The sequence below is a fragment of the Erinaceus europaeus genome, chromosome 4 (genome assembly GCF_950295315.1).
Source record: "Erinaceus europaeus chromosome 4, mEriEur2.1, whole genome shotgun sequence".
In the NCBI taxonomy this organism is placed as follows: domain Eukaryota; kingdom Metazoa; phylum Chordata; class Mammalia; order Eulipotyphla; family Erinaceidae; genus Erinaceus; species Erinaceus europaeus.
Window position 1 is genome coordinate 9375112 of NC_080165.1, and position 16692 is coordinate 9391803.

Consider the following 16692-nt stretch of genomic DNA (forward strand, 5'->3'; position numbering starts at 1 on the left):
CAGGTCTGGTTCTAGCTAAATCTTTTGGACCTAGAGTTGCTGAAATAGCTGTCTATTGTCTGAATGGGATAGTTGAGGTAAGTGTGTCAATTTTAACTAGAGGGGACATTCTTTTGACAAACTGCTTGGTCTTTCAGTTGTAGGTAAACCATTCACGATTATTTCTTGCTTCTGTCACCGCTGGGTATTTGGCTGGATTGGCTGCCGCTGGTATGGATGGGCTGGATTTTTCTTTGGCTGTGGAAGTCTTATCACTATGACTGCTGTCAGCCTGGACAGATACCTGAAAATCTGCTACTTATCTTATGGTACGTACAGAGGTTTCGAATTCCCTGATAGCCAAAGCTGGGTGGATTGAATCAAGAGGTGTGTGTATTTAACACACAGGCAATAAACAATGATTACTAATAAACCGAGAGACCATGTGCATATCTATTTATCCTGACTTGTTCTGACATCTTTAAAGATCTGAACTTGTGTCTATGTAGCAAATTTTTAATACAGCTTTCACGGTAGTTTCTGGTGTTTGGCTACCATATGTTCTTTCTTTCTTTGCCAGTTTGGTTTCTCTTTTCTCTATTTTAAAAATTTTATTGGTGAGTTCATGGCTTACAGAATAGGCTACCGTGTTTTTAAAAAGTATTTCCTTGCATAGAGTATATAAATTTCTACCACATTTTTGTTATGCAGTGGCAACAAGGTGCACTGAGAGGATGTGAGGTCCAACATATTGAGTTGGTTCCCACATTATCAAATGTGATAATAAGAAAAAATTATTTCTGAGTCTCCTCAGGGACTCAAGTTCTCTATAATTTCAGAGATGAAAGACTTAGAACGTCCACCTCCAAGTTAGAGAGTCAGATAACTGTACCTGCAAGTAAGGACACGCATACAAGAATATCACTGGACACTCTTTTTTGTGGTATCAGTAGGTAGAAAATGAGTGATATTTGGTAAGGCGTAAGTGAGAAAGAAACAAGGTTTTAGAGAATATGCATATATATGTGCATATATATTGTGATTATATATATATATATATATATATATATATATATATATATATATATTGATTAGATGTTCCTATATGTTACAAATAAGTTTTGTCCTCTTGTTTCTTGGAGTTTGGGGAATTTATTAAATCCCAAAGAGAATTATTTGGATCTGTAATGACTAGTGTTGAGAACCAGGCATAGCCAGCGAATACTATGGCTTTTCTTGGATAAAAGCAGTTTTGTTCATCTCTCAGAATGGTTGTGGCTGTTGGGACAGAGCATGGCCTGAATCTGCAGGTGAGGAAGATCTTCTTGACTTGACAACCCCAGGGTTCTGCTCTTGAAAATTTTCTATTAACAGGTGAAATCTCCAGACTCCAAGGAAATCAGATACAGGGAACAGCAGGATTTATGAATACCATCTTCATGATCAAGCACCCATTAAAAATGCCATATCCTGGGCAGGGGAGAGAACAGTGTTTATGTAAAAAGACTTTCATGCCTGAGGCACCACTGGGCCCAGGTTCAAACCCCAGCACCACTATAAGCCAGAATTGAGCAATCCTCTTAAAAAAAAAAAAGAGAGAAAAGAAAGAAAGAAAGAAAGAACAAAGAAAAGAGAAGCAGAAAAGAAAATTTTCCATCTACTTTCCTAAACAAATCCTATCTTCCAATAGTAGACTCTTTAACCAAAATTTCTAGGGAGATGAAAGAAGTATACAATTAGACAGAATATAGGTGACTTCAGAGTCTTTTTTTTCCTATAAACTTGAAATTTGGGGGACCTATTAAGTATATTTAAATAGTTGATAGATAAGAAGATCAAAAATTCAAACCTGGAGAATAGTTGAGGAGTAAATATTGATGTGTCTAATATTAAATGTTTTCCTGCACTTAGACTTTGTGTCACTCAAACAGAAGATACTGGCTAACCCCAGAATCGTAGCAGAGAATAGCTCCATCTAGGAACTTTCTGTTGTCTAGCTTTATCTAAGATTGATTCTCAATAGTATCATTTCACCATTTGGTTTGATTCACTATTAAACCCTTCACTCAGTGTCTTAGAATGTTGAACTAAGAAGATCACATGGGGACATGTACACTTTTCTCCCCTTTAATGTGATAAAGTGTTTTAAGACATCCCTGACAGACAGCCACTTAGCCTCTTCTTAAGAATTCCCAGTGACCAGTGATGGGGAGCTTACTACTGCACAAGGCAGCCCATTCTCTGGTTGGTCTGCTCTCAGTGTTACAATGTTATTCCTTATATTGAGACAAAACTGCCTCCCTATAACCTCCACCCATTGGTCCTAGTTCTGACTTCTGGAGCATCACAGAACAAATCTACTAATCTACTCCCTCCTGTTCTTGACAGCATTTCACCATACTGGAATGTAAGTATAAAACACCCCACCAAGTAACCTTAACCATAAATGCTTATACTTATGCCTATGAAGATTCACACACACACACACACACCCACACACACACACACACACACACACACACACACACACACACACACACCACAAACACACACGACTACCTGTCTACGATTTTATCCATTATAACGGATAAGCAAGAATGGAGAGATATGATGGCTACATGCCTGTTACTTCTATCTAGTTTGGGCTCCAGAAATTTGCATTTTGTGAAACAACATACTATATATTTAAACAATGGAACCTATTGAATATGGAAACAATCAGTTATAAGGTTTGGTAGTGCTAAATGAGACAGGTTCAGGAGTAAAAAAAAAAAATTCAGGTCAGTTCTTCACAGTACTTTGAAAAATAGACTACTCATTATTTTGTTTTAACCTTATCAAAGCCTGTAAATGATATATTCTTTTTTTCGTTATTTTACTGCTAAGAACACAGATATCTAGAGAGATTATTACACTAAGAAGTTCCAATACTAGAAATGAGAAGATTTAGGCTTTACTGACTACACAAATCATATGGCACTGAGAGGCAGGTCACGAATTTCTGTTGAAGAAATAATTTGACTTTTATTGACTGTATTTCGATATTTCTTTTCAGCCATTACAACTTAAAGGAAAAAAAAGGAGATGCTCCTTAGATTTTTTTTTTTTTCTTGAGCCAATATAGGAGAGTGGGTTATTTCCTGTGTAGGTTCTAGTGCTAGATGAGGTCAACCTGTTGACTTAGGCAAACGGTCACCAGAGTTCTTTTCAGATGACTTCACTCTTATTCTTGGAATTGTATTATGGTTCATGGAAACCAGTGATGAAAACAAAGCTTCTGTTTTCTTCTGTTGCCCTGAAACTATTTTCACAGACTTACTTGTGCAGAACAGGATGCAATCTATTTGGATTCTCTTCCCCTTCTGCATGGCTGTGTAAGTGTGACTGTTTTGTTAATAAGGCTTGAAGATTCAAACACGGAACTCAGCCATCTGAGTCAACCACTACTGCAACACATTGCGCCATTCTGATCATGGCCTGTCAGTTTCCACTTGACGTACTTTTAGAAAGACAGGTGTGATGGGGGATCCCAATGCTTTTAGGGATAAGTGTATTCTGAGTGCTTTCTCACTTCTCATCTGCCCCGGAGGACCTTATCTTGGATGACCCACTTATACATGTTTTTGTGGACTGGGTCCTGTAATGCACCAACAGATCTCGTATTAGGTAGCATCTCAGTGGTCATTTTGAGCACTTGCTTGCCTAAGGACCTTCATTTTCTTTTCACACCCTCTCTTCCTTTAACCCTTCCCCCAGCTTTTGTGACTCCCTTCTGCCAAGATCCCCATGTGCCCAGAGAAAACCTCCCTTATAAAATCACTTTCAATTTTACTCTCTTAGAAAAAAAAAAAAAGTCCAAACTATGGAAAAATTTTTTTTCCTTCACTTCACTTCCCACCAGGTTTCAGTTAACTGACCTCTTTTCCCCAAATTCAAATGGAATAACTCTTTGGATCTGGAATTTGACATATCAAGGGTAAGTAATCGGGCTTAGGATAGATTACATCCTGGTAATGCTTCTTCTTCTGCCTCCAGGTGTTTGGCTGAAAAGAAAGCACGCCTACCTCTGTCTGGCAGTCATCTGGGCCTATGCTTCCTTCTGGACCACCATGCCCTTGGTGGGTCTGGGGGACTATGCACCTGAGCCCTTTGGAACCTCCTGCACCCTGGACTGGTGGCTGGCACAGGCCTCACTGGGGGGCCAGATTTTCATCCTCAACATCCTCTTCTTCTGCCTCCTGCTCCCGACGGCTGTGATTGTGTTCTCCTATGTGAAGATTATTGCCAAGGTTAAGTCTTCCTCCAAAAAAGTAGCCCATTTTGACAGTCGGATTCATAGCAGTCACATGCTGGAAATGAAACTGACCAAGGTAACTTCAGGAATCCCTTAGAGGGTGTGTTCCAATTCATTAAAATCTCATATGTTGTGCACCTAAAATGCACTCAACGTCCTGTGTCAGTTAAAACTCTTGTTTTAGGATACTGGGTAGAGTACATGCATTATAATGCATAAAGATCTGGGTTCAAGACCCTTGCTTCTCACCTGTGAGCAGATAGCTTCATGAATGATCATGAGAGAGAGAGAGAGAGAGAGAGAGAGAGAGAGGGGAGAAAAAAGAGAACTTTGGTAGCAGTGGATTTGATATACAGGTACCAAGCCACTAGTAACCTCAGTAGCTATGAAAAAAAAAAAACTGATGTCTTAAAAATGAGGAAAAAATTCTACTACAAAGATATTGTTTGAGAATTCTATCATTATTTAGACTTGTTTTATTATTTATCTTGAGTTACCCTGAACTCTTCAGCTGACAAAATGCCCCCAAAGCAATAAAACTTCAAAGGGCAAAGAGGATAGAAGTGTTGGGAGCTGGAAGAATTGAGAACATCTACTGTACATGTGTTTCTGGATTTTTGTAATGACATATACTCTTTTGTTGCATTCTCTGTCACTCCATTACACACACGCACACATACCTCCCTCCCTCCCTCCCTCCCTCTAACATTACTCAATTAAAGTAATGAATCTCCTAGTCACTGCTGAAGAAGATGTTGGGTTTTAAAAACATGTCAGTATTACATCATCATATGGTTTTCTCTTCTGTATGGACCTTGCTGGTCTTGACTGGGGGACATTCTCTCAATCTACGTGACCTAGGGGCTTTCAGAGCCTTTGCTACTTACTACATGTGCTTCCCTATAAAATATTAGCTTTGGGGCCAGGTAGTGGTGCACCTGGTTAAGTGTACACACTACAGTGCACAAGGACCTGGGTTCAAGTCCCTGGTTTCTACCTACAGGGGAAGAGGTTCACAAGTGAAACTGGCTGCAGGGTATCTCTCTTCCTCTCTACCTTCCGCTCCCCTCTCAGTTTCTTTTTGTCTCTATCCAGTAATACATAAATAAAAATAAATGAAACTATCTAAAAATAAAAAAAGATTATCTGTGATGATGGGTGGTGGTGTACACAGGGTTACATACATATAATACGAAGTTCAAGGACTCTTACAAGGATCCCAGTTCAAGTCCCCAACTCCCCACCTGTGGGTGTTGGGGGGGTCACTTTACAAGCAGTGAAACAGGTTTTCAGGCGTCTCTCTGTTTCTTTCTTATTTATTTATTTATTTATTTATTCCCTTTTGTTGCCCTTGTTATATTGTTGCAGTTATTACTGTTGTTGTTATTGATGTCGTCATTGTTGGATAGGACAGAGAAAAATGGAGAGAAGTGGGGGGAAGACAGAGAGAGGGAGAGAGAGATAGACACCTGCAGACCTGCTTCACCACCTATGAAGTGACTCCCCTGCAGGTGGGGAGCCGGGGCTCGAAACGGGATCCTTACACCAGTCTTTGCACTTTGTGCCACCTGCACTTAGCCCACCGCGCTACCGCCCAACTCCCCTGTCTCTCTGTTTCTTTCCCTCTCTATCTTCCCTTCCCCTTTTAATTTCTCTCTATCTTATCCAAAATAATGATAGTAATAATGACTACGGAGCAGTGTATTCGTAGTGCAGACACCAAGCCCCAGTGATAACCCTGGAGGCAAAAAAATAATAATACTTCATTTGTTTTATTTAACTTTATTTATTTTGATGGGACAGAGAGAAATTGAGAGGGAAGGAGGTTATAGATGGAAAGAGAGAAATACCTTCAACACTCCAGTGCTTGTGGAACTTTTCTTTTACAGGTGGGGATGGGAGCCTGATCCCAGGTTCTTGCACATGGTAGCATGCATGTGCACTTAAACAGGCACGCCACTGCCAGGTCCTGAGATATATTCCTTTATGAGAGAGAGGACTAGAGTATGTTCAACTCTGGCATAAGGTGGTACCAGAGTTTGAACTATAATGCCCAGAGTCTCAGGTGTGTAAGTTGATACTTTATCATCTTGCCCTATCTTCCTATCCCATTCAAGAATTATTTTTGCAGAGTTAAGACCCCTGGTGAATGCCAGCTTCGAAGTTGGCACTCTTTGTTGTTGAGTAATGGGGGGAAAATATCACAATTTGAAGACAGGACAGGGAGAGTTCTACTCCCATCAGGCATATTTGCCAGACTCGTGACCCACAGCTTTGCTTCTCTGCAACTCTGTTTTTGTCTTGCATAAGAAAAATAAAGAGTGACATCTATCTTACTGGGATTTGCTGGAGACCCATGAAATGAAGTATGTTATTCTGTCATGTAGAGAATGTATCAAAGAAACTCTACTTTCTCCTTTTTCTTACACCTTTTAGGAACTGTGCTGTAATCAAAGACACTTTCATGTTTCACCCTTAATTAGGGAAAAAACAAACAAGCCGACAAACAACTTTCTTACTGGGAGGTTACTAGCTTACAGGACAATTCTTGGCCACATGGGTACAATTTCTTATCTCACCAAGACAGGTGTCTGCAAAACTTTGTCACTTCCAGATTAGGTCCACAATTGTGGAGCAGGACCTGAAAGATGTTCCTCCAACCAAGACCCATTCTGTCTCCCTTCCCCAGAATCCTTTGCTTTGGTGTAATACACCACTGGTCTAAGTTTTACTTTTTGATTCCTCTTTCTGTTCTTATTGCTTAAGCTCTACCCATGGGTGAGATCATCCCATATTCATCTTTCTCTTTTTGGATTATCTCATTTAATATGATTCATTCGAGCTCCATTCAAGATGAGGTGAAGAAGGTGACTTTATCATTCTTAGTAGCTGAAGAGTATTCCTTTGTGTGTGTATACCAAAGCTTTCTCAGTCACTCATCTGTTGTTGGACATCTAAGTTGCTTCCAAGTGTGGGCTATTACAAAGTATATTGCACTACTATGAACATAGCTACACAAATCTCTTTAGATAAAACTTCAGGATATATCCCCATGAGGGAAAAAAAACACATTTAAAAAAAATTCTCATCCAAATGAATTAATACAAGTTAAAATTGAATCAGATTAATTCTAAATATTTCCTATATTCCATGGTATCCTTGGAACTGGAAGAATGCAAAGAGGACAAAGAAAAACTTACTCTTAGGGTCGAGTGGTGGCACATGTTATTATGCACAAGGACCCAAGTTCCAGCCCCTGGTCCCCACCTGCAGGAGGAAAGCTTTATGAGTGGTGAAGCAGTGCTGCTGGTGTCTCTCTATCTCCCCCTTTTCCTCTCAATTTCTAACTGTATCTATCAAATAAATAAAGATAATACAAGAATTAGAAAAAAAGTTTTCTCTTTCTTAGAAAAAAAATCTTACTCTTCAATAGTTTATGGCAATATTCCCAGAGTAACTGTATGGTGTCAGTCACATCAGTCTGGACATTTTCGTTTTTCTTGGCTCCTCTGGTTGGACGTGTGGCAATGTTGCTGAGATATCACACAATTTTCTCTTTGTACTTCCCATTGCTTTATGTTACTGACCTGCTGACATTCTGATGCTCTAGTCCGTAAGCCTGAATTCCCATAAGACCTTCTGTGCTGATTCTCTCTGTCTGTGATGACTCATCATCTCTTTCCTATTAGTTGGATTGTCCAGTTTAGTGTATGTCAGCTAGCTAGCTTTTAGAAATAGACTAGCAACTTGGTTTTGTATATTTTTGGTGGTGGGTGGCTTATTTAGTCAGTGCTTCTTAAGTTTGTTATATTCATGAGTTGAAGCTCAGCTTGCACTATTAAATCTGGTTTGGAGAGTTGGGCAGTAGCGCAGTGGGTTAAGCACACGTGGCGCAAAGCACAAGGTCTGGTGTAAGGATCCCGGTTCGAGCCCCCGGCTCCCCACCTGGAGGGGAGTCGCTTCACAGACGGTGAAGCAGGTCTGCAGGTGTCTCTCTTTCTCTCTCCCTCTGTGCCTTCCCCTGTTCTGTCCATTTCTCTCTGTCCTATCCAACAACAATGACATCAACAACAATGACATCAACAACAACAACAATAATAACTACAACAAGGGCAGCAAAAGGGAATAAATAAATAAATAAATATTTTTTAAAAGTCTGGTTTATTGTTATCATTCCCCTTGACCTAAACTATACAGATCAAAGCTAGACTTCTCCCAAAACAGACTCACCAAGGAAATGTTAAATGAAACATGTAGGTATATACACATTTTTTATTATATATGGGTATCAGTATGTCTTATCATATTATGATGCACTACTATCTTATAAGATAGTATGTCTATATTTCAGTTGTAAATATAAAACTCATAAAAAGACAACATAAACGTAAGACTTTTTATTAAAATTTGTACAAAAATATATGTCAAAATTCAACCCCCAATGAAAAGTAGTAACATCTTCTTTTTGTGTCATCTTTTGAACTAGACATAAATCTTTAGCTGCTACTTAATTTTGTCTTTGATTTTTTTCTGGTAAGTAATAATAACTTTCTGCTGGGCTTTTTCAGAGTCTCAGAAGACCTTTCTCCCAATCTACTACTTTCAGGGTTAGCAATTTTCATGTTCCCTTGATGTTTCTAATCTTTAGAACACCCTGTTCTAAAAGCTTTTTACTTAAATGCTAACTCCCTGGATTCTGGATTCAAACTCATTTTCTTTTCTGTGTACTCTAATTACTTCTAACTGAATTATTATCTGGATCTTCATTTTGCCCATCTAGTCTAGTCAAACTGCAAGTTGACATTCCGTTTACAAGGATTTCTCTACTTTGTAGCTTCCCTCTTATTAAATCTTTAAAAAATATTTATTTATTTCTTTTTTGTTGCCCTTGTTGTTTTTCTTTTCTTTTCTTCTTTTTTTTTTTTTTTTGACTTGTAAAAAGGAAACACTGACAAAACCGTAGGATAAGAGGGGTACAACTCCACACAATTCTCACCACCGCAACTCCATATCCCATGCCCTCCCTTGATAACTTTCTTATGCTTCTAGAGAGCGCTGCTCAGCTCTGACTTACAGTGGTGCCTGGGATTGAATCTGAGACATCTGGTGCCTCAGGCATGAAAGTCTGTTGTGCTACTGCTGCTTCAATCTCCCTAGATCTAATTAATTTTTTAAAGTGAGATTTTGGTAGACTTTTGCAAGGTGTTGAAATTGCACAGACTTATCAACAGAGGTGTGCAAAAAAAAAAAATCCAAAAGAGTAAACAAAAAAAACTAAAAAATAAAATAAAAACCTGTCTTCAGATTCCTATGACTGAATATAATCTTATTTCAGCATTTGCAAACTTAACATTAAACATTCAGCCTGGCTTTACTTTCATCAGGGTTTTCCCTTTCTCCCTAGGACTGTATATGTTGAGAGGAAGTTTATAATTCCATTGGACTACAGAGTGAGGGCTCCTGTTGATACTGGCATTGCCAAGCTGTTTAAGGTCATATTATCAGTCAACATGAGTCACTTTGCATCTTTCTGTCTCAACTGTAAGACTCCGTTAGTTTCTTTTTTTAAATTTCTTTATTGGGGAATTAATGTTTTACATTCAATGGTAAATACAATAGTTTGTACATGCATAACATTTCTCAGTTTTCCATATAACAATACAACCCCCACTAGGTCCTTTGTCATCCTTCTTGGACCTGTGTTTCCCCCCCTTCCCACCCCAGAGTCTTTGACTTTGGTGCAATATGCCAATTCCGGTTGAGAAAGACTCCTTTAGTTTCATTGGTGATTCCAGCTACTTCTCGTTTTTTTTTTTTAATATTTATTTATTTTCCCTTTTGTTGCCCTTGTTGTTTTTATTGTTGTAGCTATTATTGTTGTTCTTGATGTCGTCATTGTTGGATAGGACAGAGAGAAATGGCAAGAGGAGGGGAAGACAGAGAGGGGGAGAGAAAGACAGACACCTGCAGACCTGCTTCACCTTCTGTGAAGCGACTACCCTGCAGGTGGGGAGCCGGGATCCTTACTCTGGTCCTTGCCCCTTGTGCCATGTGCACTTAACCCACTGCACTACCGCCCGACTCCTTACTTCTCGTTTTTCAACAGTAAGCTGTAAGATGGGTGTTGGGAACTAAGTTATGTTGCTGGAAAATTTCAGCTCTTATGTCCCAAACCTTCTGCAGGCTCTGTTGTCTCCCAACTCCTCCCTAGACCCTAGTGCTCATCTCAGTAATGTAACTTCAGGATAGCTTGTTAAGGTCATCTGGCAATAGTTCTAGTGTTTTTCACCACTTTCAGGCTGTAGACTTTTTAGTTCTATTTTTTTATTGAAAGGATGAACTAGTTACAGTAAATACAGTTGTTGGAACATATGAAAATTTCTGTTTTCTTTTTCTTTTTTCTTCCTCCAGGGTTATTGCTGGGGCTTGGTCCTGGCACTTTGAATCTCCTATTCCCAGTGGCCATTATTTCCTTTTCTTCTCCCATTTTATTCAATGATGCAGAGAGAAATTGAGAGAGGAGGGAGATAGAGAGGGGGAGAGACAGATGAAATTTCTATTTTCTACAAAACAATTTAACCTCCCATCTCCTCCACCTTCATGGGCCAGGACCTAAAAGTCCTTCCCTACCTTGCAGAGTCTTTTCATACAATAGACCAAACCCAGCCCAAGTTCTGCTTTGTGTTTCCCCTTCTGTTCTTATTTCTCAGCCTCTGTCTATGAGTGAGATCATCCCATATTCCTCCTCTTTTTAGCTTGTCTCACTTAAGATATTTCCTTCAAGCTTCATCCAAGATGAGGTGAAGAATGTGAATTCAGCATTCTGAATAGCCAATTAGCATTCCATTATGTGTACACACAACTTTCTCATCCACTCGTCTGTTGTTGGACACCTGGGTTGCTCCCAGGTTTTGGCTGTTACAAATTGTGATGCTATGAGCATAGATACACACAGACCTTTTTGGATGAGTGTGTTTGGTTCCTTAGGATACATCCTCAGGAGACGAATTGCGGGGTAATAGGGTTAGTCCATTTCTAGGCTGTGGAGTTTTTGCCCCATCTGTGGTGAGAAAATTGGCTCCATTTCCATGTGTATTCCTTTGTATTATTCACAGAGTAAACCTAAAGGCCCGTATCTTTCAGATCTTCCTGTGGATTCTGAAAGTTTTTAAACTTATAAACCTTAATCCCAACTATTTTCTCTTCTGTTTCTATTTTGATACTCAGAAGCTGAGAAATGAATGTGCCATTATTGTCTTTCAGGTATTTTTGCTTTGTAAACATCTTCACATAATGCAATGAACCCCCTGTTTCTGCTCTAGCGAGGAATGGGCAGTAAGGGGAAAACAAGTACCAGAAACACAATTATTTTTCTGAACATTACTATGCTGTGTATTCTGGTATTTCATACTGTAGATTGCCTACGATGCACCCCTACACTATTATATTGCACTAGACATGGTAGCCCATGGGTATCTAGATTACTTTTAATTTCACATATTTCCTTGATCCTTTATGACTACTTTAAGTCCTTCTGCTGTAACCCATCAGAACATCTTGCACAATGACTTTACCAAACGGCTGTTTATCACTCCTTTTGGCTAGGTGAAGTCAAGTGCTGCACATCCTTTCTACTGTTGCACCTCAAGGTGGCCAGGATGAATGCATAATTGAATACACTAAGTTAACCTAATTACCCTGATGAAAGTTAAACTGTCCCTTGACCATGACTTGAAGGTCTTAGGACTTTTTATACCTGAAGAAGCATCTGTTTTTCTTTGCTCTTTCACATTGGTCATAAAGTCTTTTAAAAACACATACATGAGATACCTGAATGCTTAAAACGTGGTTCATCTGAACTGAGATAGATAGACTCTAAGGGTATAATCACCCTGGAGGGGCCTGGCATGGTGTACTCAGCAGCTGGGGTCAATTTCTGTTGCTAGTAACTCACCATCTTGACTAATCTACCCTCTAGAGGCAAACCACTTAAGCTCTCTGGGTCTATTGTTTTCTCATTTCTGAAAGGCATATGGGAAGAGAATTTGATGATATCTAAGTTATCTTCTAAAATTCTTATGTCCAATAAATACTGCCAGATTGATCAGATTCTTGGAAAGGCCTATGGGAAAAGTTTTTGTTCTTAAAATCATGTGGCTTCTTGACCGTAGCATTTGTTATTCCCAGAGTGACTGTGTATCTACCTTAAAGGCCTTAGTTAATCTATAATGAACTGTAAAGTCTCCTTTGTTTATTTAAACCATATATTTATACATTATTTCCTATCTTTTCAGCCAGTCACTGACTAATTGAGAAATATTGTGCTTGGTTATTAGACCAAAAACACAGATGAGTAGACTGGCATAATCTAATTTTTTCCCCTTCCTTTCAATCACAGATTTTGCTTGTTTATAGTGTAGTGGCACTTTGACTTTAGAAAAAACTGCAACTGAGAGGTGAGTTATCTTCCTTACACTTTTTAGAAAGTATGAATTAATGTTTTTTCATCTTGGATTACATTCATGGCTAACATATGCCATACTCATCAAAGATCTTATAATTTTCTATAAATTTGTGGAGGAAGGTCCAGAACAGTTTTTGGTAGAATTTTGTCAGTAAAAACAGAAAGAAATAAACTCAAAAGTAGGCCTGCTTAGAATTGTCAAGTTACTTAATTTAAAAAAAAAAAAAAAAGGGCAGTGTGAAAGCTAAGTGTCACCAGCTTTATCTATATACATATGAGGCAGCTGGAGATAGGCCATGCTGCCAATGTCCCACCTTCTCACCTTCCCCTTCACCAGTAGTATCACCCAATGCCACCCACATATGAAGGGCAACAATCTCATAGTTAGCATCAGTTGCATTACTATATTTCATTGTTTTATTATTTTATTTTATTTATAAAAAGGAAACACTGACAAAACCATAGGATAAGAAGGGTACAGTTGCACACAATTCCCACCCCCGGAACTCCATATCCCATCCTTTTCCCCTGACAGCTTTCCTAGTCTTTATCCCTCTGGGAGTATGAACCCAGGGTCATTGTGCGAAGGTCTGGCTTCTGTAATTGCTTCCCCGCTCAACAAGAGTATTGGTAGGTCGATCCATACTCCCAGCCTGTCTCTCTTTTCCCCTAGTGGGATGGAGCTCTGAGGAAGTGGGGCTCCAGGACATATTGGTGGGGTCATCTGTCCAGGGAAGTCTGGATGACATCATGGTAGCATTTGGAACCTGGTGGCTAAAAAAGAGTTTAACATATAGAGCCAAACAAATTGTTGATGAATCATGAACCTAAAGGCTAGAATAGTCCATATGAAAATTTGGGGGCGGGGGTCTCCATTTTGTAGATAGTTAGTAGGCCTATTTTAGTTATATTTCAAAGACCCTATGGCTATACTAGCTTTTTTTCCTTGAGCCTGACATCTAATATGCCTGTGGATCCAAGCATTACTATATTTTAATATGTTTTTCTTTTTCTGAGTAAATCGAGCTAGACCCAAAACAGAAAAACAAAGATCAGAACAAACCCAAAACAGATTAACCAGTATTCTCGTGCCTATTCCTCTGCTTTTGTCAGTTGTTAGCTCTCCTGAACCAGGTAGGGACTCTTCCTGTTTCCATCTGATCCAAATACAGATGCTGTGATCTTTCTTTTTGTGACTGATGTTATCCTGGAACCAAAATATCTTTGTTATCAGTAGTCAGGTTGGTTCTGTGATGTGGTTTTATATTGTTATATATAGGGAAATGTATCAAAACAAATTCCAGCTTCCAGCTAGTCTTTCCCAGGCAGGCCTGATGCCCTGATTGGTCAGGTATTCTGTCACTCAAATCGAGCTCCAGCCCCCTTCAAAAAGAAAAGGAAAAGAAAAAAGGCTTGGAGGGAGTCGGGCGGTGGCGCAGTGGGTTAAGTGCACGTGACGCCAAGCGCAAGGACCGGCGTAAGGATCCCAGTTCAAGCCCCCAGCTCCCCACCTGCAGGGGAGTCGCTTCACAGGCGGTGAAGCAGGTCTGCAGGTGTCTGTCTTTCTCTCCCCCTCTCTGTCTTCCCCTCCTCTCTCCATTTCTCTCTGTCCTATCTAACAACGATGACATCAATAACAACAATAAAAAAACAACAAGGGCAACAAAAGGGAAAATAAATATTAAAAAAATTTTTTAAAAAAAGGCTTGGAATGACACCCCTGCAGAGCCAGGAATCTTGTAAAGAAAATAGCTCTAAGGAAGCCTCCTAGGAGCAGCTGGCCAGCCCCTGGGGGCTGGTTCTGGTGTGGGGTTGAGGGGTGAGTTCAGAAATAATCAAGCCAAAGATTTTCCTTTCTTTGTCCTTTTGGCCTCTGTTTGCCAGCCCCAGAATGGGTAATAGGACTCTTTTTTTGGTGTCACCCTGACCATCCCTTATACACCTTTTCCACTTAAGGCTCAGATCCTACCCTCTCCGGAGAATCCCAGGTTGTAAGCTGCTTCTTTCTGGAGCTCACTCCAGGTGTTGTCTCCAAGTTGCCATCTTGGCTCCCAAAAGTCAGGAAATGTATTCCATCCCTTTAGTTCTCTTTTAAATAAGGCTTTATCTTTGCGTTAATCTTATGTCTTCTCTTATGTTTCTTTATTCAAAGTAGTGTGCAGCTTTCAGTAGCGTGGAAGTCATACTCATATCTGGGTAGAGGAACCTGGTGATTCATCTGGTAACTGCAAAGGTGATTCTTGGAGAATTTTGTCTTGAATTGGTTAGTGGAATTGAACCACAATTGTTATCTGTAAGTGGAAATGATCTATGATTGGGATTCAAGTCTCAAGGCAATATTCAAGTCAATGATTTTTCTCATTGCTCTGTTTTGTTTTACCTCATAGTTAGAATTGGGAAGATGTAACTTCTTGGAAAACCTTATGTACTTAAAAAGTTCAGCTGTTTTGGACTCCAATACAGAGCTTTATGTAACTCAGAAAAGTCATTGCTCTATTATAACATTAACTGGCTATTCCAGTTAATTGGTTAATTAGTTAATTCTCTGGAATTAGGCAATTTTGGGCCCTGTTGCTTATGTGACACTTCAGGGCAGTTTAAGCTATAATAGGAATGTACTGATGCCTCATGATCCTTTACATCAAGATATATTTGAAACAAACTGGGTTGCAGATGTGTGACTCTTTTGTAGAAACAAAACACGTATTCCGTGAATTTCCTCCCACAAAAACTGTCTAATTTAAGAATTTGAAGTTTAAATGCTTTTCCAGTAAGCCAAAAGACAGTGATAAAAGTGAAGCTATTAAAAAAAAAATAACTTAGAAAATGTTGACGAGCACAGGTGCCTGTGTTAGAACTGATTTAAGCGTATCCAGGAGAGAACTTACAGAAAATGGAAATGAAGACATACTTAGAAGAGAGGAAAGCAAGGAGCAGTCTGATCCAAAAGGACTAAGCAGATTTCAAGTTGAGCAGAAAGTAATGGGGATGCTGAATGTTAATGGTGCTTTATAGTGTGGTGCTTCTGTAGAGTGTTTCTTAAAGTGCTTTTAATATTTAATATTTTAATTTTTAATATTCTGCAGAGCACATTTTAACATGAGAAGTTTCTAAAAAGTGAATGTGCTTCATATTAACTTTTCATTTGCTTCTAAAACATAAATGACATTCTGCTGTACTTCTTAGATCTGAGCTTTTATCTCTCTATTAAATATATATTAAAATTGCCAGTAGGGTTATTTCTAGTGCCTGGTGCCTGCACAAGGAATTCACTGATTTCAGTAGCCACTTTAATTTTCCATTCATATATTTTCCTTCCTTCCTTCCTTCTTTCTTCCCTCTACCCCTTCTTTCTTCCTTCCTTCCTTTCTTTCTTTCTTTCTTTCTTCCTTTCTTTCACAGAGACAGAGAGAAATTGAGAGTGAAGGGGGCAATGGAGAGGGAGAAAGAAAAACACCTGCAGCACTGTTTTTACTGCCTGTGAAGTTTTCCTCCTGCGAGTGGGGACCATGGTCTTGAACTAAGGTTCTTACACCTGGTAATGTGTGTCATCTACTGGGTACATCACCATTCTGCCCCTAATCTATTTTAAACTTGATTCCTAGGAATTTAATTTAAAATAATTAGACTTAAAACACCACAATGATTCATCTGATAGTTTTTTTTAAATCCCACAGTACATTTAATACTTCAAAAAGATAATATGAAGCAAATATCTTGATTCCTTTTAATTCCCCTTTGTATACTCCCAGAAAAGCAGAAAATATGTAAAATGCAGCAGCAACTGTGTTGAATGTGGAAAATATTATGCACTAAGTGCTCCTCTAGTTTTTGTTAATGACTGTCAGGGACACAGAAAACAGCTTTTGAGATATTGTGAAATCAACATATGACTCATCTTGGAAGAAAAGATAAAGCTCTGGTTACTTTTCAGGCATCTGCTCAAATAAGCTTT

At 39.1% G+C, this 16692-nt stretch overlaps 1 protein-coding gene across 1 annotated transcript in view; it reads left to right on the forward strand.

Moving 5' to 3' along the window:
* Nucleotides 1-16692, forward strand: part of OPN5 (opsin 5) — a 37946-nt gene that overhangs the window by 10483 nt on the left and 10771 nt on the right. Inside the window, exons 3-4 of the mRNA XM_007517838.2 lie at nt 138-308; nt 4015-4349. Coding sequence (XP_007517900.2) covers nt 138-308; nt 4015-4349 — 506 coding nt within the window. The remainder of the gene's footprint in view (nt 1-137; nt 309-4014; nt 4350-16692) is intronic.